General features: G+C 39.7%; 1 protein-coding gene and 1 pseudogene across 1 annotated transcript; both read right to left on the bottom strand.

The window, feature by feature from the left end:
- Positions 1–8,186: 8,186 nt before the first annotated feature.
- LOC147905301 (uncharacterized) lies at positions 8,187–12,228 on the bottom strand (annotated as a pseudogene).
- Positions 12,229–20,774: 8,546 nt separating this feature from the next.
- Positions 20,775–23,159, bottom strand: LOC147905300 (IAA-amino acid hydrolase ILR1-like 7). Its single transcript, XM_087379382.1, has 5 exons — positions 22,840–23,159; positions 22,633–22,758; positions 22,175–22,489; positions 21,966–22,094; positions 20,775–21,887 (listed from the first exon to the last, which is right to left on the bottom strand). The coding sequence occupies exons 1-5, from the start codon at positions 23,131–23,133 to the stop codon at positions 21,516–21,518; spliced, it is 1,236 nt and encodes a 411-aa protein (XP_087235508.1). The 5' UTR covers positions 23,134–23,159; the 3' UTR covers positions 20,775–21,515.
- Positions 23,160–25,458: the final 2,299 nt, after the last annotated feature.

Raw genomic sequence — 25,458 nt, 5'->3', positions numbered from 1 at the left:
ATGGATACACTGATGCTGATTGGGCTGGTAGTATTTCTGATAGACGATCTACCAGTGGATATGTGTTCTCTTTTGGGAGTGCTGTAGTCACTTGGAGCAGCAAGAAACAACCTACAGTTGCCTTGTCGAGCACAGAGGCTGAGTACATGGGTGCAGCAATTGCTGCATATGAGGTATCTTGGTTGTATAAGCTACTTTATGATATGCATCAGTCTACAAATGGGCCAGTTGTCATTTATTGTGACAACATGAGCAGTATACACTTGGCAAATGACCCAGTCTATCATGCTAGAACAAAGCACATTGAGGTGCATTATCACTATGTGCGGGAGAAGGTTCTAGTAGGTTTTATTGATCTAGTTTATGTCAGCACAAAGGATCAGGTAGCTGACATTCACGAAGGCATTGGGTGCAGAGAAGCTGCGCAAATTCAGAGACCTGCTTGGTGTGCAGGAATTGGGATTGATCTCGAGGGGGAGTGTTGAGATATCGAGCTCCACTTGTGATATGCCAGGGTGACCGTTGTGCATTTATGTCACCGACTTGTTAGCTGCAGATGCGGTTGGTACACCGCCCATGAATAATAGCTGGGATGACAGCTATCCTTATGTACTCTAGTTTGTGGCTCAGTTAGTATGCCACCTTAGTTAGCTGAGTTTGGTTTGAGACCCACATATAGGGTTCTTCTATTTGTTTGTACTAGAGTTCTTTTGGCTTTTACAACTAAGAAGAGGAAAACTGTTTTCAGCCTCCACCTTTGTGTGTATTCTCCCATTGTGTATGTGAGAAAGCCACAAGTGAGAATCCTTCCTTCTCTCCCACTATCTTCACACTATCTCCTTCTACTTCCTCCTGGGCAAGCATCTTTATGAACTCTATATTGTGCGAAATAATTGGTTGTGGTAATTTTATTTTGTCTTCTACATCATACCCCATGTGCTTCTTTGTTTTCTTTGACCTTGATTTCCAAGATACTATGATTGTCTCTGTGGAAAGTTTTGAAATTGCATCATGGTTTGGGACCCATTCCTTTTTCAGACAACTACTATACGATGTATTGTTATCCTGGTTCTCCTTCCTACCCCTTGGCTCATACCATACCGCTGTAAATGTTGTAGCTCTCCCCCGGTCATCCATGCTCATGCCAACTACTTTCGCAACCCAAAACTTCACGTTCTCATGTTCATCATCCGATAGTTGAACTGAAACAAAACAATGGATGTCTATGTCTATTTTTGGCATAAACTCTCTCTTCTTGGGTCCACAATATGGACGTGGGAGTAGCGATTTAAACTCATTTTCAAAGAGACCACATGCTGGGCACAAGTTGTTACCAACATTTGGCCAAAATAAAGGCCATTCTGCCTTAATATCATCTTCTCGCATTTTTGCAAGGTCCTTTATCAATTGGTAGGTCTTGCTAATTACAATAGTAGTGTGCTCCTTCCAAGAGGGCTTCCAATCAGGAAATCTCCCGAGCATTTCCTCTTTGTATGTAATAAAAACTTTTAAGCCTTCTATTTCACCTTTGGATTTCTCGCTGAATTCTTTTATAGGAGCCCATGTTGGATGCATTTCTTTGCTCGGGATTGAAGTTAAGAGAGAGTAAGGTTCTTCAGGTTCCCATTTTGTATCAAGAGAATAGTGTTGCCACTGCATCACTAGTTTTTCATCCTTTAAGAAAAAGCGAAAATAGTGTGGAGCACTATGACCTATCAGGGCATCACCACCTTTTTGTATGAAAGGTAGAATAAAGCTCTTCCAATCATACATCCTCTCAACCATTGAGCATACTGTTCCTTCCTTACGGCACCAACTTGCCTCCCACATTTTCTTATCAAGTCATCCATCGTCTCCATGTCCTTGTGTTTTAGTTCTCTTGAAACCGTGCTAAATACCTGATTGATATCCTCATGTGTGTGCCCAACCAACAAAAACCCAAGTTCAATATCATTGAAGATTCTATGAGCGATTAGCATTGAGCAAAATGCAAAAAAGAGTACATTCTTATTCTCTCGTCCACCATTGTCTGCTTGTACTCTCAAAGTTGCTGGTAGGCGACCTTTTTCTGCATGTACATTGTGAATTGCCGTCATAACGGATGTCACAACTTGATTGCTGTCATGTAGATGCAAGGAATCAATCCATATGTCTGCAAAAAACTTAAATCCATGCACTAACACTCTACATAGATGTGTCTTTAAAAAGTATTTTCGTTGTAGCTTAGGTGCAGTGTTAACGAATCGAGGTAATGTTGTCGTATTTTGATCCATACCATCTACAATAACACAAATGTACTCATTTGAACACTATATTAGAGAATTTGGGAAAATCCCAATTCCCATGAAATAAAATATAGTCACTTCAAAAGTAAAATTTGATGTTTTTTATTGAAACATTAGCTCCATTGAGGACCCAAGTTTCAATTATGTTGGGGGAGACTCGACCATGCACAATACTTTCCCAATTCCTGGAACCCAAGCAACAAGCTTCCGTATGTTGCTATGGCAAAAGGCCTTAATAGATGTGAACATGGCCCCATGGCCAAAACATTTGTTGATTTGCTAGTGAAAGAAAGATGTTTGTTGTTTCATATGCATCGAAACCACAAACAAAAGCCAATTTATAGATGTTGCGTTAGGAAGATTCATTGGAGTAGATTAAATTGCAGTATTGATATATGCAATAGGATTATTATAGAGCTTTGACATCCATCATATAAATGTGGTATTCAAAAACAAAATTAAACTTGCAACAACTGTCAATTTTTATTTGGTATATTAGATGTATCAAATTAATGCCAAATGCATATGTTTCTATGTTGATAAATTGCAGTATTGACATATGCAATAGGATTATGGTAGAGATTTGACATCCATCATATAAATGTGGTGTTCAAAAACACCGTTCCATCACAATAGAGCTCGTGAAATTCTCCATAACAATAGAGCTCATGAAACTCAGAGACATGGTCTTGATAAAAACCTTTTTTTAAATTGCTTTCTTGTGCTAAATATAATCAAAACCATTGACACATAGCCAATTTTGCAACTAAATTTTGCACCACATCGTTTAACACAATCATTAACAATTCCATACTAGTATTCATACTCACAAAGTAGCTCATCTCCGAAGGAGATATCCTTTATGGTTTGCATAGTAATGTAGCCATGGGCACTCAAATCTCCTTGTGACTTTTGAGCCCAAGGTGGTAGCTTAGGGATGTATACAAATATAACATTTGTTCTTTCTTTATAATACATTGAGCTATTTATATATCCAGCAATGTTTCCATACAATACATCTCCCACAATACATTTCACATCTGTCAATGGCTCAAGAATGGATCTTCAAACATTCCATAAGTCTTCATACTTGGGAAAAACTTAAGGAGAGATCTCCAAGTATCATAATCATACTTTGGACCATTATATACCATCAAATCTTGTTTCTTCTTGATGCTCATGTGTACAAAAAGACCATATCCTACCCCAAGTATTGTTGATTTCTTTACTTCATAATGGATGCCATTCATTTCAAGCACGTGCTCAATGGGTATGGGCAATTCATGTTTCCATAAACCATTGGATGTAGGATCAAAATTTGTAATAAGATAGCTCTTCAACTTTTCAGGACAATCTGCAACACCTATCATATGTTTAAAATCAAAGAATCATTCTTTTAGTGGAGGAATACAAACTCACATCACAAAGTGCAGAGCATTTTTTGCACAAGGTACTAACTCAATGTCTATTAATTCTTTCACAAAACAAATTGAAACATAATGTTTTGCAAATTGAATCTAACCAAATAGTGTCCAAATATAAATCAGAATGAAGGTACAAATGTTTTAGCTGAGCATTTGTGTCTGCAACTCTAATTAACAAGATCACTCAAATTCACTAAGGGTTGTCTATGCAATAAAATCGAATCAAGTTGGCTAAGAATGCCCTTGCAGCATCGGTAGTGATTCCCCTTTCCTTGCATCCAAGAACCATAGCATAGCGTTTTGCCTCACTATCTTTCAACGGCCCCATTTTGGAATTTTTCCTAGCATGCATTCTTTCTCTTCATTCAATGTAACATGTTGAGCATGCACCATCCTTCTTGTAGTAGGACAAGTCCCTCTCACTCTAGTTTTGGTTATAGGTGAAGCAATACCTTTCTCTGTGTCTTTTTTTGAACTACCAGTAGACATATGAGATTCGACATTCATCCTTTCGAGGACTTCTTTGTTTTTTTCTTTGAATTCAAGGATCACTGGTTGAAAATAATAGAACATATCATGCCCTTCGCGACAGTCGGAGCTTGACCAAATCTGTTAGAAGAGATGGCATTGCGCACATCTATTGCATCATCTAGCATTTGTAGGTATGGCAATAACTCATAAAGCAAAATAGAATCACCACAATCTATATCAAATTTTGTAGGGAAAATGCAATTTTCCGTTGGATTAACACAACCGGTGTAAGGCGAAACGTCAATGAACACTGTTCTTACTGATTTGCATTCCTCTTTAAAACAACACCACACTCTCATTAATGGTTTAAGCTCTGCTTCCACATTCATCCTATCTGGTTGAATGATTCTACTCTTTGTATGCTTGTGGCATGCCATTGCACCCTAAACCGTGAAGAAATGTAAGTTTCTATTAACATGATGCTCCAAAGCGTCCAGCATGTGTTGCACCATGCCCTTTTCTCCTCCAGTGCCCTTTTCTCTTTTGCAATATAGAATCACCTCCATCCCTGGAATAAATTTTGTAGCCATCTCCTTTGTGAGTTTCCTTTGCAAACAAGCTGTAACAACCATTATAAAGAACATTAGTACTACTCTTCTCAATAATCTACTTTATTAATTATTTAGAAATCTACATCTTGTTTAAAAAATTAATTAAACCCTAAACCCTAACCCCCAATTTCCAAACCCTAAACCCTAAATTTGGCCCTCGAAACAATAAACCCTAATCCCTAAACCCTAAGTCCTAATTTCTAAACCATAAATCCTAATCCTAGCCCTCAAAACCCTAAATTCTATATCCTAATCCCTAATTCCTAAACCCTAATCCCTAATTCCTAAGCCCTAACCCTTAAATCCTAAGCCCTAAACCCTAATCCCTAAACCTAAATCTTAATTCATAAACCCTAACCCCTAATCCCTAATCCCAAAACCCTAATCCCAAAGCCCTAATTCCTAAACCCTAACTCTTAAACCCTAAACCCTAATCCCTAAACCTAAATCCTAAACCCCTAAATCCTAATCCGTAAACCCTAACCCCTAATCCCTAATCCCAAAACCCTAACCCCTAATTCCTAAACCCTCAATCCTAATCCTAGACCTCTAACCCTAAACCCTAAACCTAAACGCTAAATCTTAAACCCTATACCCTAACCTCCAAACCCTAAACCTAAACCCTAACCCCTAATTCCTAAACCCTCAATCCTAATCTTAGACCTCTAACTCCTAAGCCTTAAACCCTAAACCCTAAATCCTACACATTAAACCCTAAACCCTGATTCCCTAACCCCAACCCATAAAGCCTAACCCCTAATGCCTCTATCCTAAACCCTAACCCCTAAATCTTAAACCCCGTAAACCCAAACCACCAAACCCTAAACCTTAACTCGCAAACCCTAAACCCTAAAGCCTAACCCCCAAACCCTAAACCCAAACCCCCGAACCCTAAACCCAAACCACCAAACCCTAAACCTTAAACCCTATGAGTGATTTTAGTAATATCATTTATTTAAGTAATAGTTTTCATTAGGATTCATAAGTGGGAGTGGAATTGATAGTAGGAATGTGGGAATGGGAGTGGGAGGTAGGAGGGTGGGAGTGGGAGAAAGGGAGAGTGGGAGTGGGAGTAGGAGGGGAGGTGGGCGTGGGAGTGGGAGAGGGAGTGGGAATGGGGGAGGTGGGGGTGGGAGGATGGGAGTGGGAGTGGGAGAGCGAGTGGGGGAGGTGGGGGTGGGGGTGGGAGAATGGGAGTGGGAGAGGGAGTGGGAATGGGGGAGATGGGGGTGGGGTGGGGGTGGGAGTGGGAGAGGGAGTGGGAATGGGGGAGGTGGGGGTGGGAGGATGGGCGTGGGAGTGGGAATGGGGGAGGTGGGGGTGGGAGGATGGGAGTGAGAGTGGGAGAGGGAGTGGGAGTGGGGGAGGTGGGGCTCGGGGGGTCCACCTTACATAAGCCAGCTATACAATGTGCGTTCGAAAGGTACCCCTCTATAACCACATTTTATCTATTTATATACCCCTACTGTGAATTTTTGGGTCAATAATTATATCCCTTCAATAAATTTAAAATTTGAGAAGCCTATATTTTTTTCCCTCCTCTTGTACATTTCAGTGTAAGTTGAAATAGATGCTACTTTTGAGAAATTGTATTGTATAATTGAATAAAACCATTTAATTTGTATGTTGTAGAGATGCATGCTTTACACCCATACTAGTACCTAATAGAATGTACTTTCAACTTTTGATTTTTTCAATTCCCAAAATCTCATGTATTTACTCCACCTTATCCAATTTTGTTTCCCTTGCATGCTCCCAAACTGTCACTACCTACTAGAGATTTGCATGAAGTAACTTGAATTGAACTATGAATAAAATGGCACAAACTTATAAGAAGATGGCCCAAACTTTAACCTTGTGTTGATCTAATGGGAGTTTTTATATTAAATATGATGCATGTGGTAGCATTATGTTGATGTAGTGCAAGTGTTTATATTCAATATGATACATGCACTAGCATCATGTTGCCTATATGCCACTATCTATATTAGGAAAAGATAGTGTTTATCATCTCATCATAAAGGCATTCAACTTAATCATGTTAAGTGCACAAAGTTATTAAGCTTATTATCACTCAATCCGTATATTTTTCTCAATTTATGTCGCTTTACTTTTCTTTAAGTTACATGCTTTCATATTTATGTATTTGCATCAGTTTTTTCTAAATTTTTGAATATCCTAACTTCCAAATCATATGCTAGATGCATATGATATAAAACGAAAATTTGTAGAACGTTGAAATATTATAGCTTCTTTATTGAATTTAGATCTTATTTATTAATGCATCTGACAATTTTTCAGTTTGGAAAGCACCCTTTATTCCATTTCTACTATATTTCAATTCAAACTTTTGAAGGACCCATGCTTCCCCTCACAATTTTGAGACCATATGTAAATAAAATAATGAGCTATTTTGGCAAATAGAATTGGAATGCGTGGATCTTTAAGGGAAGCCATAGACCACCTGTATATTGGATGCATAGTTTCTTGGATATAGTCTATTCTTCCTTTAGTAGTCCTTTAGAGTTTCATAATCCATCTTTTGCTGCACAATATGGAATTTCACACGAAGGTTTAGTTAGAGGTTTGGGATGTTTCAAGCTTCTCGATGAGATCCATATCACACTTGCATTGATTGCACAATTTGGTAGATAAATTCTATTTTGTAGATGCTCAATTTGATATTTAGACTCTAGCACACAACCGAGGGTCACAAGCTATAGCCAAATTTCATCAAAAGTACCAAATGAAAAGGTAGAGATCCTAAGTACAAGCATATTGATATCTAAAAATAGATACAAGTTACAACCAAGACTTTTGTCATCAAGAGTTTAATCAAAACCTTAGACTTAGATGTGGCAAAAAATTAGCTAGAGATAGCTAGACTAAAGGTTGTTACACAGATTTCTCCTCCTCATTGATGGATCCTTGAATGACCTCAGCTGTGGATAACATGGAGGATGTGGAATTGTCTTGTTTATAGTGTAAAGATTATAGCCAAGGGAGGGCCCTAAAACAAGCCACTTGGCTTCCAAATTTGACCCTCCATCTAGTATTGCCCTGTTTATTCACCAACAAGAATCAAGAATTTTGCATGATTAATGTAAGTAGATAAAGCTAGAAAACATTTGCACTCAAGTTTATCTAAATTACTTAACTTACAAAAAATATAGAATTATATCTCAAGAAAAGTTTGTATTCAAGTTTATCTTAAGGTATTTGACTTACAAAAAATGTAGAATTTTGCCTCAAGAACTAGCCCAACTCCTTATGCGATACATGTGACGTATCATTATCTGAAACCAAAATTAGCCAAGGATGTGATCCTTAGATGATCTAGCTCATTATAAGACATTTTGGAAAGTTTCACCTTGCATGAAAAATGCAAAGTAAACTTACCTAGCACTTTTCAAGAAGTCATTAAAAACTTTGTAGTCATTCTCATCTAGCTGGTACTTGTCTGTTCTTACAATATATGTCAAATTTTCTAATGCAATAATTGTTTCAATGTCCACCATGTTTAAGTCTATCAAACCATAAGTGAACATTTGTGCTCCTTTTGCCCTTTGATACCATCCAAGCTGAACTTCCAAACCTTGGGGCCTATCTACTAAATCAAAGCCACGCTTATAATCCACGTACCTCCCTCCGACTTTCTTCCTCATCTTTTGAACTCTTCCTAAGTACCATGTACCATGAGTTGCATCCATCTTTCTCATGATTGTAGCTTTGCCATTTCTTTTCATGTGTTGATTTCCTTTTCCTTTTGTGTCATCATGAAAGTATACAGCACAGTCACAGTCACAACCTATGCCAAATAAATTTCCATTTGATGATTGTGCTTTTGCTTCATGGTTGAAGTAAACATCTTGCTTTACCCTTGTGAGTCTATCTTTTGACAAGGTTGGACATCCATTGAGTTGGCTCACCAATGTTGACTTGAAAATAAACTTTTCTTCCACCTCTACAATGGGGCTAATGTTTTTCTTAGGGAGCGTGTTTCTTGTTTCCTTCAAAATGTCATCAATTTCATGTCTAATCTCACTAAGTGCAATAACCTCTTTGCTTTCATTGCTATTCTCGTCCATAGATTCTTCTTCACCACATGGCTCCACAAAGTCATCATTCTCATCAGCTTCTCCCATTTCAGCATCTAGCTTACACCATGTAGACCCTGCATCCAGCCAAGGTTGAAACCACCATTTCAAGTCTTCAGCCTTGCTAGGTTTCAAATCCAAAGACTCGCATAGTATGTGAGCTTGTTGTAAGCCCTCCTTCAATGCATCAATCATCTTTTCATCAGAAGAAACACTCTCATAGTCACCTAGATTTTCTTCAATCATCCCTTCTTGTTTGTTCAAATGTTTCCATATATGCTCTTGCTTTTTATGAGCCCTAGAGAAAATTAGACCATTTTGAGCACACTCATGCATGGCAATTTTATTCAAGCTACCAATGTTATGTAGAAGATCTCCAAGATCAAATGCTCTTTCTTGCCCAATCATGCCTCCAACTTTACTAAAATAGATTTCAGCAGCATCAGAACCGGTAAGATGTAATGGACACTTCAAATTAGGATAAAAATCTTGAAACATCTTTATGAGCAATACAACAAAATGACAAGAAAGTATGCAGTCCGTATAAGCCTCCTTATTGATGAAAATTTTCTTCAAGGTGTAGGTTGGATGGTGATGAATCCATAGTCGCCAAATTTTGAAAAAGAAAACTATCTTGGTACAAGCACCACACGCTCCTTCAAGATCAAATATGGTGACAAGAAAATATCAATATAATCAGCAACAATCATCAAATAGGCCTCAGTCCCCTTCATACTTCTTTCTTTTTTTTGAAGTTTTCTCAAACATTTCTGTACTTGTCTACTTGTAATCCTTTGAGTTGCTCCCCAATTTTGTCGATCATTCCTTTGAATATCTCCATCTCGTAGCTTGTGCTCCTCAATTGAAAAAGAATTGTAAATAATAGATACATGATTTAGTGTGATCCAAACACATCCAATTTCTAGTTGTCGAGTAGGACTATCAAGTGGGCTTATAAGTTTCTTTCCATAGTGTACAAAGTCTTGATCATGAAGGCCATACACATTTCCTCCTACAATTTTTTCTCTCAAATTCCATCCACACCAATTGATAGCAAAAGGTTGTTCGCTTTTCTCCAACTAGTCTTCAAGCATCAACTTTCGTCTTCTACTATCTCCATCTGAAGCATGTCTAATTATGGATCCAACTTTATCTTTCAGGTTTGCATTCCACATGGTCTCCAAAAGATTCCATTGGTTCCTTACAAAATCACTATCAAAACGATTGCATGTGCAATGCACAATTAAAGCCAATCGTGGAAGAAGATCATGAAGAGGATTAACAATCAAAAGTTTAGCATAATGACCTATGATATGATTTTGAAAGGCATCTATAATATTCGGGTATCTTTGTGAGCCTTCACCAACAACAATGGAGTCATTTGATGAGCATTGATGATATTCTCCTTTCTTTCCACAAAACCCAATAAGAGTGTCATCCCTCACTCCCTCTCTCTCTCTCTATCCCTCCCTCTCTTTCTCACACACAACTAAATGGTTTGATTCTTGTGAGCATGTAGATGTATTTCCAATTATTGACTTGATTCTCTAAGAATTCTACCAAGGGAATTGCAGACCGTGTCAAGAGACCAAAGTGATCCCGAGGCTAGATTGCTTACATACTATACATTGCACAACTTGATTCTCTAAGCATTCTGCCAAGGAAATTGCAAACCGTGTCAAGAGACTGGAGTGCTTCCGAGGCTAGATTGCTTAAATACTATACATTGCATGACTTGATTCTGTAAGCATTCTGCCAAGGGAATTGCAGGCCATGTCAAGAGACCGGAGTGCTCCCGAGGCTAGATTGCTTACATACTATACATTGCATGACTTGATTCTGTAAGCATTCTGCCAAGGGAATTGCAGACCGTGTCAAGAGATCGGAGTGCTCTCGTGGCTAGATATTGCTTACATACTATACATTGCACGACTTGATTCTGCAAGCATTCTGCTAGGGGAATTGCAGACCGTGTCAAGAGACCAGAGTGCTCCCGAGGCTAGATTGCTTACATACTATACATTGCACGACTTGATTCTGTAAGCATTCTGCCAGGGGAATTGCAAACCATGTCAAGAGACCAGAGTGCTCCCGAGGCTAGATTGCTTACATTCTATACATTGCACGACTTGATTCTGTAAGCATTCTGCCAGGGGAATTGCAGACTGTGTCAAGAGACTGGAGTGATCCTGAGGCTAGATTTCTTACATACTATACATTGCATGACTTGATTGCTTAATACATACTAAGACTATAGAAATATAAAAGCATAAAGCATAAATAACATAGAAGCATAGACTAAAGAAGCATAGGCATATATTTCTTTCTTTCAAACAGAAAATCATATTCAAGAAATAAGGTTACAATTGAGTGTGGCATTTAGTGTTCATTGAGTGTGGCATTGAGTGTACAATTGAGTATGATTTTCAAAAGAGCAATAGAGGCACATGGGCACTTTATATTAAGTCTTCTAGGCAACACTTTGTCCCTTTACTTCCACATGAACTATAGGTTGTCAACTAATTATCGCCATCGACTTCCGTTATGATACTTTGTATTGGAAGGAATCTCCTTGATTAGTATGGAAAATATTAGTCATTGTTCTGCAAACTAATGGACTCTGCTATCAAAATAGCTTTATTGACTCCAGCACATTAATTTATGCCAATAGCTTTTCTAATTTGGTTCACTCAATAGCTTGTCTAATTTGGTGCACCTACAACATACCAATTATAGTTTTTCCATTGGATCCCTAAGGCAAGCAGTCTTAGCATGGGAGGTAGCTATTAGCTTGCACTTTGCAAGGTACTAGCCCTGGGCTACCAAATTCCAATGCACCGCATGTGCATTGTGTGCAAATGCCCTCTTAGCATGGGAGGTAGCTATTAGCTTGCATTTTGGCCATGGGAGGTAGCTATTAGCTTGTATTTTGCAAGGTACTAGCCTTGGGCTACCAAATTCCAATGCACCACATTTGCATTGTGTGCAAATTCCCTCTGAGTCTTGAGCTGCTACTTGCCAATCGCTGAGCGAAAGTTGAGGCTTGAGCTACTTTCAGCCCGCAGCAGTGCTCTAAGCTCTTGCACTAGTGAACTCTGGAATCTACAACCATAAGAATCCATTGCTTGATAATTGCGGCGGACGTAGAACCTGTCAATGAGATAGAGTTTTGCAAGCTAGAAAATACAACATATTTCGCATTTCTGAACCATGCAATATGTTTCAACTTTCAACAGTCTCCACCATCGCCTTTGCCGACCCAACTTTCATGGCTGTCATCAACAATCTCCCCAACCATCTTTACCTTTGCCACCACGTCCAGACTCCATATGGCGGCCATCGCAACGTCTCTTGCAAGCTCAAGGTGGAGGAAGGACTTTCCGCACTGGGGAGATGATGAAAAACGGCTGTGGATGAGCGAATTCAAGCAATCGATGGTGCGTTGGAGGCTCCATGCTACTGTACTTTGGAGAGATGCTGCGACACCATAGTCTTGTAATAGCCTGTGTGATTGTAATTCTGAGTGGCCGCCATATTGGCAAAGCTTCTCAAGGCTCACACTCAGATTTGCGGGTGGTGGTGATTTGTGAATTGGTGATCCATGCAGATGGGCAGTGGGCTGCAACTTTTGCTCAATGCTGACTCGAGAGTCCCCGCTTCATGTGCTGCAATATTCACAGCACCAAGCTGCTAGAGCCTGGCATCCCTTGTAGATCAATGATTGATCATAATTCACAAGGCATATTCTTTGAAGTTTGGCCGAGTATCTCTACGATGAGTCTAGAGCCTTTTATGCAGTGAGGCAGTAGGCAAGTTTGAAGTTTGAACTTTGGGAGATGAGCATTAAGCAAGGGACAAGCAAGTTCTATGGTCTACCTAGTACCTATAGTTAATGATTTGACAATTCTGAGAACTCTAGAGTTGGTTGCCCTATACGCGTATTTGTTGAAGCAACCAGAAATGAAACGTTCAAACTTCAAAGAACTGCACAGTGCAAGCTTCAAAATACCTGGCGAGATAGTTGAAAGTTGATACTTGAATGCTTGGAAGTTGGGAGTCGGGAGTTGGGAGTCCAGAATCCGAATTTGCAAGCTTGTAGAACCTTGTACTTACTACTATCTACTAATGTAGAAGCTCTAGACTCTGGAGTACGAGTGTGGAGAATAGAGAATCGAGATACTATGACTCTTGAGACTTGAGTTTGGGAGTTTGCGGCTGCATTTTGAACAGTGAAAGCTTCAAGAAAGGTCACATCGAGTCTTGAAGTTTGCAACTTTCCATAGTGCGGCTGAGCAAGAAAGTTTTTGGTAGCCAATAGCCCTAACTTCTAAGAGAAGATAGGGTCACAGGTGGCTTGATCTACGGCTACCACTCAATTAGATCTACAGCTATCAATCGATCTACTATTTAGACTTTAAATATTATCTATTTTATATTATATTATATAATATAATGATTAATTTTTAAAGTCCCTACTTAAACTAAACCGGTATTCTAAAGGGACCTTTAATCATAGCCTAGATTTTCAAGGTGAACATTTCAAATACCTTTAAAATACATTTTGCCATAAAATTTAGCCTTTATAAATGACCTCCTTGGCACAACTTATGCCGGTTTTTCCCAAATTTAACCGGTGCAAAATACACTAAAGGGAGGTTTTTTTCTAGCACTGATGTGTAGGATAGGAAAAGCCCATTTTCATGCACTTCCCTGTTTCCCCCCTCCATTTTTGGGGATAAAATTGGCTCCATTTCACCATGGTTAAGAAAACATATGGTTAAAGTTACATTCGTGGGTGAGTATGGTCAACCGTGCAATGAAAAACCCTCACTCATGGGATAGGCCACATGTGTACACACACTTGGGAGGGCAAGTAATTTCTACTTTTGTTGGCAAGCCAATTAACCTAATAACTTTATAACATCTTTTCCAAGCCCAAATCTATCATGGGTTCCTTAATTATTAGGTTCACCTCCGTTGATCCATAGTGTATTAAGGCATCTGTAATGGTGTCCTTCAATGCACATCTTTACTTCGATAGTTCCAGGGTCTTCGTCTCTCATAGATTGTCCCAAGACTTACACATAGCGGTCACATGACTTCCTTCCTATCACAAATTCTGAATTAAGGTTTCTATTAAGAAATTAACTATTCAAATAGCGATCACACGATTGCAATATTGAAAAGACACATGTATATTACACTACTATAGACACTAGAATAAATAAGAAAACCTATATTAAAGAGAGAATGATTTAATGATATATTTGTTTTATATTATGAAAGACTGTTTACATAGACACCTTGAATTTTCTGGCAGGACGTTGATGCAGAGGTCGCTCTCTCGTGAGTACTCTCTCTCTCTCTCTCTCTCTCTCTCTCTCTCTCTCTCTCTCTCTCGCTCTATTTCTATTCGTTCTTCTCTTTGGAAAAAGAAGACAATTTGATTTTAAAAGTCCATCACAGGACGTAGTTTGTAGAGAGATAGGTATTCATGAAGCCAATTGGGCGATCAGGAGAACCGAACCACATAGCCTTGTCACATGCTTTGGCTACTTGGCAGAGAGTCGGAGACGATGTGGGGCACTAATCAATTCTTAGACCGATTCAAAATCTATCATCTCATGTGTCTCTCATATTTACAGTCTTTCATTTTGTACCTCACTCAATGTTGGACAACTCACCTCCTTAAATTTATTAAATCAGTTTTACTTTTTTCGAAGTCTAACTTATTATATACAATAAATATCTCATGATGAGAATCTAATAATTATATCATTCTTGTGTTCCATCACTTTATTTTATAGATTTCAATGTACTCAAAATCTATCATCTCACATGTCTTGCATTACGGTCTTGCATCTGCAAGTCTAACTTATTATATATAAAAAATATCTCAGTCTAACTTATTATATTAAAAAAATATCTCATGATGAGATTCTAATAATTATATCATTCTTGTGTTCCATCACTTTATTTTATAGATTTCAATGTACTCAATGTCTTACATGTCTCACATGTCTCGCATTATGGTCTTGCATCTGTTACTTCAGACAATCTAGTCATCTCAGCCTCTCCCAATTCTTTATTCTAAATCTTTCATCTCACATTATGAGTCTGCAATTTTATAAATCCCTCTGTAGTCATTCATCTTCTATATCTCGCCCGCAACAAACACTTCTTCCACTTTGCTCTTCTTACCTTACTCCTCTCCTCAAGCTTACTCCTTCCATCTTGCCCACAGCCTTACCTCCTCTCCTCAAGCATACTCCTTCCATCTTGCCTTACCTCCTCTAGTTACCTTCCTCGCTCTTGTTACCTTCCTCCTCTCGTTTCCATGGATCTTTTTGAAGTAATCAATTCTGTCGAGCAAGCCATTAGTAGCACCAAACTATGGATTGCCGAGAACCAGGGAAAGAGAGAGGAGAGAGAGCGAAATCCAGCTCTGTTAACCTAGTACAAGAGGGATGAATTTGCTTGTCAAAAGGGCTTAGAGAAGGAGAAAAGAAAAATAAGTATGGCTACTAGCGAAATAGATTAATTGTAGTCATATAGGAGAGAGCTGACAGACTTTCAAAGTGAGATATCTTCGTCTGTGGCTCGTTTTCCACCCCAGGAAGTACAAGCCATTAGGAATAAACAAAGTGTTATACATGAGAAAATTCATCAATTCTTACTTTTCTTATGTAATTTTAACTACATCGATGAGGATGAGATGAGCTCAGCTCTTGAATGGGTTGAATTTAGGATAGAGAGAGAAAATAGATTTGCCTTCCAATGAGAGGCTTATTGTAACTTTTGGTGTTTTCCAACACCTTTATAAATATTGTGAGAGTTTGCTACTTCCACTTGTAACTTTTGAAAGTGTGTCCTAAACACCATTATAAATATTAAGAGAGTTTACAATTGCTGAATCTTATTTTTTTGTGTAACTTATCTCAGGCTTATTGTAACTTTTGGTGATTGTCAACACTTTTATAAATATTGTGAGAGTTTCCTTAATACTGTAACTTTTGAAGGTGTCTATTAACACCATTATAAATATTAAGAGAGTTTACAACTGCTAAATCTTATTTTTTCGTGTAACTTATCTAGGCTGTGTTAAATTTTATAATTTTAGTTTCATCTCCTTTAAAAATATTTAAAAAAATGCATGTTTTTATGTTTTTATTTGTGCTTTGAAGATTGGGTTTTTCTTAAATTTTATCTTAAAACTAGTCCAAAAGTATATGTAAAAACGAATTTGTACATTGACAAGTCCAAAATTAATGAAATAAGTGTTGTAAGTAGAATAAGCAGAAAAAGAGGAAGCTTTTAGCCTTTATGTACAAATGAAAGAGTAACGTCTATCACCAAGTAGCTTTACCTTTGTTGCCATATAAAATGTGGGGACATGGATGTTGCACCAAGGTTTTTTGAGCAATTTCCCTATCTTAATGTGCCTTCTTGGATGTGTTGGCTTTGTATTTGTATCCTTGGATGTAGTGGGAGGGCATCGAACTGAATGCCCAAACATTCATTTGTGCATTAAAGGCTTGCAATAGCCTTGTAGTGATGCAATAGGGGAAGCGAGTTGAAAGGAAGTTTACAAAACAACTCTAAAGTTCTTGAGATTGGCTTTGAGTTTGAGTTATCTCTGAGAACCACTTTGGTGGACATGTACACAAAATGTGGGAGCATTGAGTGTCTTTAATGAATTGCATCATCGTAATGTGCTTACATGGAGTACAATTATCTTGGGGTATGTCAAATAAGAAGAAAGTGAGGAAGCTTTTGGCCTTTAAGTGCAAATGTAGGAGCAAGGTTTGTCTCCAAGTAGCTTTACCTTTGTTGCCATCTTGAAAGCATGTGGCAACACAACTTTGGATATAAAAAAGAGATGCCCATTCTCAAATTAGCAAGGCCTCTTTTGAGATCCTATGTTGAGACCCAACGAAGCAGGTCTCTAACCTGTCGTAGATGGGTGATGCTACTCATTATCAATAATGTACCAAAGAGTTCCACTAGCAATGTTACAAGATCTACTCATCATTGAAAAGCACGTGAAGGATGGACCTACAAAAGTATGGTTGCAATTATGGCAAAAATAATGAAATTAGAAGACCCAACATCTTTATAAGAAGTAATGCAAGTTCCAGAATGGCAATAAGCAATGGATGAAGAGTATAATACTCTTATCAAGAACTATTTATGGACTTTGACAAATCTCCTTATTGAGGATAAGCCCTTAGGTCAATAATGGGTTTCCAAATTCAAGCTTAACTCAGATGGAGCAATGGACAAGTACAAATTTGCCAAGGGATATGCAACAAGTTATGAAGAGACCATTGCACTAGTTCCAACAATGGCAATGATCAAACTATCCATGCCCTTGTTTCACACTTTGATTGGCATGTACATAAGATGGATGTTAAAAATGTTTTCATGAATGCATAACTCAATGAGAAAATCTATATGACTCAACCTACACGGTATGTTCTCATTGGCATGGAATAGAAACTATGCAAATTGCAGAATCTTTTTAGGGGATTCAAGAATTCACAATCACTTTTTTGCTCTAGGTTTTGAACCATCAAACTTAGATTTGTCTCTTTACATCCAAAAGACAACTAAAGATATTATAATTATAGGTCTTTACGTTAATTACTAGATAATCACATGTTCTAACAGACACCTCATTTTATAAGCCAATAGTCAACTCACATCAAGTTTAACATAAGGGATATAGTAGAACGCCATTATTTTCTTGGGATGGTAATATGAATAAATGATACATAAATTATTATCGACAAATATACTAAAAAGGTTCACTCTCATCTACATGACTATAAGCCATTCCCACTCCTATGGAATGCAACATCAAATTCTTAGCTCATGAAATTTCTCCTACTTTAGGTCCTTATCAACATAGTGTTGGAATATGAAGCCAAAGTGAGTCAAAAATGTGTGTTCTAGTCTAGTGTGTCCATGCATGATGAGCCTCTGAGCCATGCTAGATGAGCTTTCTATGTTATGCTCACTAGCCTCTAAGCCATGCTCACTTGCCTCTGAGATTGTGTGGGCGCCATGTCTAGTTCTAGACCGGCATGCACATTTTTTATGACCGTCATTGTCATGTTCTGTTCTTGGTTCCATTCCAGTAGTCTCTCACCTTGCCTTCATGGGGGGGTGTTGGAATATGAAGCCAAAGTGAGTCAAAAATGTGTGTTCTAGTGTGTTCTATTGTATGTTCTAGTCTAGTATGCTCTATGGATGCCACATGTCATATTGGGAGTTATCCCATATGCATAGGTGTTCATATGTGTGTGTGTGCTCTTATACAAGAGCTGTACTTGTCTAGTGTCAAATCAATCAAGTATCAAGCTACAAGCTCTTTGGTCTACATGTGAGTACTCTCATTTTTGTTCATTGCTCTAGAAATTTCATTTCCATTTCATTATGTCTCCTTTTGAGTATCACTTCCTCTCTCCCTAGCCTACCCTCTCTCTCTCTCCCTCTTTCCACCATGTTCCTTCAAATAGGTCGATTGTTGGATGATCTTAGACCTCTACATTATGGTCCCTCCTTTGGAAAATGAGATGGCCTATTACTATTCCAAATTTCATAGAAAAAATACACTTCATGGGATTTAGAGAGATACATGTCTCTGGGTAGTCCGCCAGTGACTCACGTGTCATGGGGATCTTGGAAGAATGTCGTTGAAGCCTCTACTCTCAAGAAACTTCTTGTGGGAGCTTTGTGTGTGCAAGCCTCATGCTTGTGTCACCCAAGCGTCTATTGGGTTGTGTGCAAGCGATTCCACAAGTGAGAAAAGTGCGAAGGGGAAGAGAGGAAGGGGAAGGGAAGAAGGGAATGATAATGAAAGGAGAGAGGGAGTGGAAGAGGGGGATAGTGGCAATCACAAGGCAACTAGCAAAAGGAAACAAGAAGACTCAATGCAAGAGAATGTGGAGAAAGAGAGAGATTCTATTTTCAAAGTTGCAAGTACACCAAAGTCAAACTTTTAGCCTTAAATGCATTCCACCTTTTGAAGGGAGGGCTAACCTTTGTACTATCTTGTACCTCTCTCATTCTCATATTACAACCACTTGGGCCCATATGGCTCCAAGGCAAATGGCATATGCTAATCCTCACGCTCTCTCCTACATCTCTTGCTTGCTATTACAACATATGAAATGCTAACCATTGCGACGGTTAGCATGCCCCCCTTCTTGTTCACAATCCATGGAAGTTTCTAGAGTTATGGTTTTGGATACTTGTGTAGAGATTGTTTAAAGAAGAAGGGTGAGTCTTGAATATGATTGAGGCATGCAAAGCAAGGACTCTTGAGTTGGATTTTGAAAACTATAGTTTCATTCTCAAACATAGAAATTATGAATTTTGCTATGTGATCATGAAAGTGGAGCTTAACATAGCTTTCTAGTAGACTCTAGGAAGCTACAAGCTCATTCCTTTGCACTGAAATTGTGAAACTTGCAATATGGTCATGAAAGGGGAGCTCCACATGGTTTTGGATGTCTTCATTCAAATGGTTATTACTGAGTAAAAGTAGATTTGTTTTGCATTCTCTTTAGAGATCTCATTTTACTATGCTTCTCTTTTCATGTATGACAAGGACTGTATCAAAATGGAACACAAAAGAATGAGATATACAAGTCTTCCTATGAAGAAGTATATGAGTAGGTGACACTTGTCTTTAGTTGAAAATAAAAAATTACAATGGACGAAGGTGTTACTGTTGAACAAAATTGGCAAAACTGGGACTAAAATGAAGAGAAATAATTTCTTCCAAAGGTTGCTAAATACCTTCAAAGAAGAGTATATATACTGTACACACAGTCAAAGTCTTTTCCATGCATAAGGTTGTTAAATACCTTCAAAGAAGAGAATATATACTGAAGTCTGTAGTCAAAGTCTTTTCCATGCATATATAAGGTTGCTAAATACCTTCAAAGAAGAGAATATATACTGAAGTCTGTAGTCAAAGTAGGTATTTAGCAACCTTATATATGCATGGAAAAGACTTTGACTACAGACTTCAGTATATATTCTCTTCTTTGTATATGCATGGAAAAGACTGTGTTTACAGTATCTATATGCATGGAAAAGACTTTGACTATATATATATGCATGGAAAAGACTTTGACTGTGTTTACAGTATATATTCTCTTCTTTGAAGGTATTTAGCAACCTTTGGAAGAAATTATTTCTCTTCATTTTAGCCCCAGTTTTGCCAATTTTGTTCAACAGTAACACCTTCGTCCATTGTAATTTTTTATTTTCAACTAAAGACAAGTGTCAACTAGAGAGAGAGAGAGAGAGAGAGAGAGAGAGAGAGAGAGGAGAATTGTGTGCATCATCTCTCATGCTATGAGCTTTCCTTTGATGCCTGAATCCTAAAGCTCTCCTGTCATCATGCTCCTCTCTCTCTTATCTCCTTCCTTTCTTGCATACTATTACTTTCTACAAGCAAGTAGATCAATTTCTCAGTTTTTAAAGAGACACTAAGAAGCCATGAAAGTTTTGTATGGTCTGAGTATGCACTCCCATCAATGTGCTCAAAGATGCTTCTTTTATAGTAATTGTTAACAAGCCTTTCCGTCAAAGATGTGCTTTAGTATGAGCATGAGTACCTCCTTTCCGTCAAAGATGTGCTTTAGTATGAGCATGAGTACCTTTAAGCTTCTTAGAGTTTACTTATTTGTTCTGTCTAGATTCATCGAAGGTTCTTATTGCTATTTCTTAACTACTTCTTTACAACTGTTGCAATTGAGCAAAGACCAAACGAGAGCAATGAAATGCTCAGAAATAAATGTCTGTAGTGTCCAAATCTTAAGTAATGCATAAGTAGTTCAAATATTTATCGATGTCAAAGGACCGCTGTTTGTCAAAGGATGCACATGAAAAGTTGAATTAGGAGTCACAGAATCACTGCAAATTGTGTTCTGACAAAGAGAGAGCCAGTGGAATATTGGATGGGGTGAAAACAATCAACTTGGAGCGAGAGTTGCCTCCATCACAAGTCTCTGTTTAGCTTGTTTCTCAGGAAAAACTGGGAACATTGATACATGGCCTGCAGGATGACAATTGGGGAGTCCACTGTGCTGCAGCTCACACAAGCCTTCAAGAATTGCAGTTCCATCGCTACTAATCTTCAGCTCTGGTACATCAGAGAGGACAAAGCAGAAGTTTGACTCCAAACCCTAAAGTATGATTCAAAGTCAGGAGTTCTTTCAATGCTCTGCTGCATTCTAACTTACCAACCAGGAAGCAACATGGAAGATGATGAGCAGACTTGCAGCATTAGCAATTAAGTATCAGAATCAGATTGTGGAGACAAAGCTTTCTCATTTCCATCTTCCTCTCAGAATTGCTTCAAGTAGTAGGGCCAGTAGAGAATCCAAACCCCCAATTGCTTTTTGCTTTACAGGTAGGATACATACCGTGTGGATTCTTGATTGAGGCAACCCAATATATGGACACAACTGCATAAATGTACATATACATACCTTGATAATTAAGCAGGTATTTTTAAAGACATGAACAAGCTATCATTTGGAAGAGCAGTATATTGAATCTGTTGTGGCTGCCCAGACTACAGAGGTGACAGATTGTGAAGCGAAGAATCTACTGATGTTCAGCAAGGTACCGTTCTGCTGTAGCAGTGTGAAGAGCTGCTCCCACTGGCAACACATCCTCATCCAGAACAAAATATGGAGAGTGCACGCTGTGCACTTCCGTGGTGGTGGTTGCCGGTGCAGATCCTACCAGGGCAAAAGCACCTGGCACTCTCTCTAAGTAGAATGGAAAATCTTCAGAAGCCATCTGCGGCTTAGGCAAACGGATCACATTGCTCTCACCCAGAAGATCAATGGCTACTTTTCGGGCAAATTCATATGATTTCTCGTCATTTAGCAAAGCAGGGTACACTGGCCGGTTCTCCTCGTCAAAATCCACGACGGCTTTGCACCCATGTACTACGGCTTGAGCTTTGATAACCTGCGTATGTCAACTTTACATGAGTAAGATGCCAGCATTCGGCATTTGACAACCGACATGTCCTACACAGTGTATTACCTCTTCGATTCTGTGCTTCAGCTTGATCAGATTTTGATTCTCCATCACTCGATAGGTTCCTCCCAAGACTACAGAGCTTGGCAACACGTTGTAAGCCTCACCCCCCTTGATGTAGCACACTGAAATCACCTGTCAAACCACAGAATGGATCATGAAGCAAGCAAATGTGGCTACGCCCGATCCTTGCTTCTGGGTGCGAGAGAGCAAACCTGACCGTCAAGGGGGTCGGCTTCCCTGGAGATGATGGTCTGCAAGCTGGAGACGACGGACGCTGCAGCAACGATGGGATCTACTGCCTTGTGTGGCAACCCTGCATGCCCACCTTTGCCTTCGATTGTTGCTTCAAACTTGCCACCCCCTGCTAGCATGTGTGCTGGCTTGGAGGCCCATTTTCCCGTAGGCAGTTCGTTTGCGACATGCAGTGCGAAGATCGCCTCCGCGTTGCCCAGTGCGCCTTCCTCCACCATGCGTTTCGCTCCCGCACCTCCTTCCTCTGCTGGCTGAAATAGAAGCAGCACCGTTCCCTGCTTTTTAAAGAAGGATCGGTCAAACAGAAGATTTCTTGCCGAACATTACTTCAGTTTCCTTGCAATCTTGTTCCAAATTTCTTGCCATACATCGCAATCTTCTGAATCCGTCAGCAGCAAATCGAGGACCTGACACATACCTGTAAAAGATGCGCCCGTTCCTGTAGCAGTTTCGCTGCTCCCAGCAACATTGCCACATGCGCGTCATGGCCGCAAGCGTGCATCTTTCCATTCCTTTTGCTCTTGTGCTCCCATTCCACAAGCTCCTGCAAAATGGCAAAAGCTCTGCAAGCTTAGCGGAAGAAGCGTTCAACTCTGACCTCATGGGTACGGAGAAAAATCCTGACCTGCAAAGCTAAAGCATCCATATCGGCTCGGAGTGCAACGAAGGGGGGATTCCCGGTGCCAATGGTGGCTACCACTCCAGTCTCAGCAAAGGGAGATCGGTAAGGGACGTGAAGTCGATCGAGCTCTGATCTGATCAAGGCGCTGGTGTCGAACTCTTGGAATTTGAGCTCGGGGTGCTGGTGAATGCGTCGTCTGAGGAATCTGAGCCATTGGGTGAAGCTGGGGTGATGAGACGCTGCGAGGATGCACTTGCAGCAGCAGCAGATGGTTTGGCAAATTAACTGGTCCTCCATCAGGGAACACTCGTCCTGTGGCACTATGGATGATTTTTCATGTTTGGAATTGAGACTAAAAAGCCAACTTAAGGATGGTTTACGCACTTAATTTGGTTAGTTTACATGCTTAAGATTGCGTCAGTTTACATGCTTAAAATTGGGTTAGTGGTTGGAGTGTTTTTGACACCCCAAAGGCCAAGTTTGAATCGTACAAGGGCCTTAAATGAATGCTATGATAGAAGGATAACCTCATAGGGGATTTAAGGGTTGCTTAGTGAAATTTTCACCTTGTTGTCTTGTTAGGCAGGTAGCATTGTGACATAAAAGGGAAATCTGCCCTCTCGTGAAGCCACATGTCATTATTTTAAATTCAATACTTTTTGTTTTGCAAAGGGCAAGAAATTCGCCCAAGAAATTCGCCCAAAGGGTTTATTTGGCCTCCCGATCTTTTTTTTTGCTCCCTTGTTCTTTCAGCCGCTTTCTTGCCCGCTCTAGTAGATGCAGGCACCCCCGCCTTGCTTGCTTCACTTTCCTGTAGCATAGAGTCCTTTGTAAGTACATAAAATAACTTGGAAGAGAAATCTTTTGGGGGACACTTGAGTTTGTACATACCGTCATTGCAGGCTTCAGTGGTTCTTTGGGCCCCCTTAGTTTGTTGTACGTCATGTACATTTCTTTCTCCTCTCGTGGGTGCTCCCCTTCAGAGTAATCCAAGAATAGCGGGCACTTCTTGTACACTTCCTCCGAGCACTTTTGATCCAACTGGAACTCCTCACACATTGATGTGTTCGAATCATGTATCGTGGCCCAATCCTCGCACTCGCCCGACAAATGGCTCAGGGCTCGGTTTGCCACTTTTACAGACATAAAACTGGCACATTCAAAAGGACAAGCCTGCCAGGTTAGTCTCTGTCATCTAATCGTTGTCATTCCACATGTAATCCCCACAATTTACATACTTGTACCATATTGCCCCTAGTGCAGGGTTAGCCAACTTTAGGAGTCGACGCGTATGCTTCAAGAGCTTGTCGTTCACACTATAGTACGCTTCTCTCCATTTCTTTCGAAAGTCATCATCCAACAACTCGCTGTGACGGCTATACATGACTGGATGCAAGTGTTTGTCATACGTGTCCTGCACATGCATTTGTTGCCTTGTCAACAAACATATTACGAAAACTAGAGAAGGAAAGGGAAAAGTGTCCCATTATTAATCCTTACAATCCACATCACCTGTGCCATGACTGGAAGAGGGTTTTTGTACCAATGCACTTTCATAGTAGCTGCCTTCTTCATGGGCGTCCAGCCACTATTTCTGCTCAGTTGACAATCTTCGATGGATTGCCACATTTGATATAGCACCCAATACTCTGGCCTCGCAAATGAGGTCCGAAAAAGTGGTGGTGCAACCATCTGTGCTAGCCTGGAGTCGAAAGCAACATATTAAACAATCCTTCAGCGAGGGTGAGGCAGCTAAAGACAAGCAAACAACAACTCTCCTTCATCTTCCGAGGGCACCTCCATTAAACAGCATTGGACGCATATATGCTAGCGCTCGTCATCATTATGCTAGCACTCGAAAGAAAAAAAAGAATTCATGAGTAAACAAATGAAACGTGGCTACTAATGTTGAATCACCCAAATGAATGGACTACAATACTTACATGTCCTTATCTTGGTCATCCAACCTGTGTGGTGATGGTTCCCATCCCAAATATAAAATAAGGAATTTGACAAGAATGCCCACTCTGTGTGCCTAATTTCTTCCTCAAATTCTTCGTGCTTCCGGAGCCAGTGCGCATTACACTCCCTTTTCACATCCTCATCCACATCTCTCTTTTGCATCTTGGTGTGGCGGTGGACACGATGAAGACACCCAAACCCGGTAAGTACCCACTTGAGAAGAATGTTTCCTGCATCTCTTGGGTGCGAGATGTGATCTGCCGGATAGTGGGCATTGGGAGCAATCAACACAAGGGGATCGGGGACAAAGGGATAGTTTTTTCCACCTACAAAGGAAATTTTAAATTTAGCCCAAACATTCGTTCTCACTCCATGCCTTGAGATTATAGACCTTCAAAAGACCGAACTACTCACAGTGAATGATTGTAGCTAGTCCTCGATGCACTCCCGCACGATTGTCTTATTGCAGGAGGCTCTTAGTGCCATCTCTCCAAGAACACCCTCCTCGTCATTGTCCTTGGACTCCTCTTTGGCCTCGCTTTGGTGCACGTCAACCTCTGCCTTTGCCGCGTAGCCCTCGGGAAGAGGGTGTGCTCACACTTTTGCTATGCTTGCTAGAGGCATTATTCTCGTTTTCCTTCTCCTCCTCTTCTTCGATTA

This window comes from Dipteris shenzhenensis, chromosome 1 (assembly GCF_047967505.1).
Source record: "Dipteris shenzhenensis isolate YYH24624 ecotype China chromosome 1, Dip_SZ_1.0, whole genome shotgun sequence".
NCBI classification, from domain to species: domain Eukaryota; kingdom Viridiplantae; phylum Streptophyta; class Polypodiopsida; order Gleicheniales; family Dipteridaceae; genus Dipteris; species Dipteris shenzhenensis.
Note: the sequence above shows the minus strand (reverse complement) of the source record. Positions and strands in the feature narration are given on the sequence as shown.

Excerpts from the sequence above, each read along its gene's own strand:
- LOC147905300 (XM_087379382.1), bottom strand. The coding sequence starts at position 23,133 with ATGGAGGACCAGTTAATTTGCCAAACCATCTGCTGCTGCTGCAAGTGC. Across the intron at positions 22,490-22,632 it reads AACGGGCGCATCTTTTACAG|GGAACGGTGCTGCTTCTATT; the intron begins GTATGTGTCAGG and ends TTTAAAAAGCAG. Across the intron at positions 22,095-22,174 it reads CCGACCCCCTTGACGGTCAG|GTGATTTCAGTGTGCTACAT; the intron begins GTTTGCTCTCTC and ends GTGGTTTGACAG.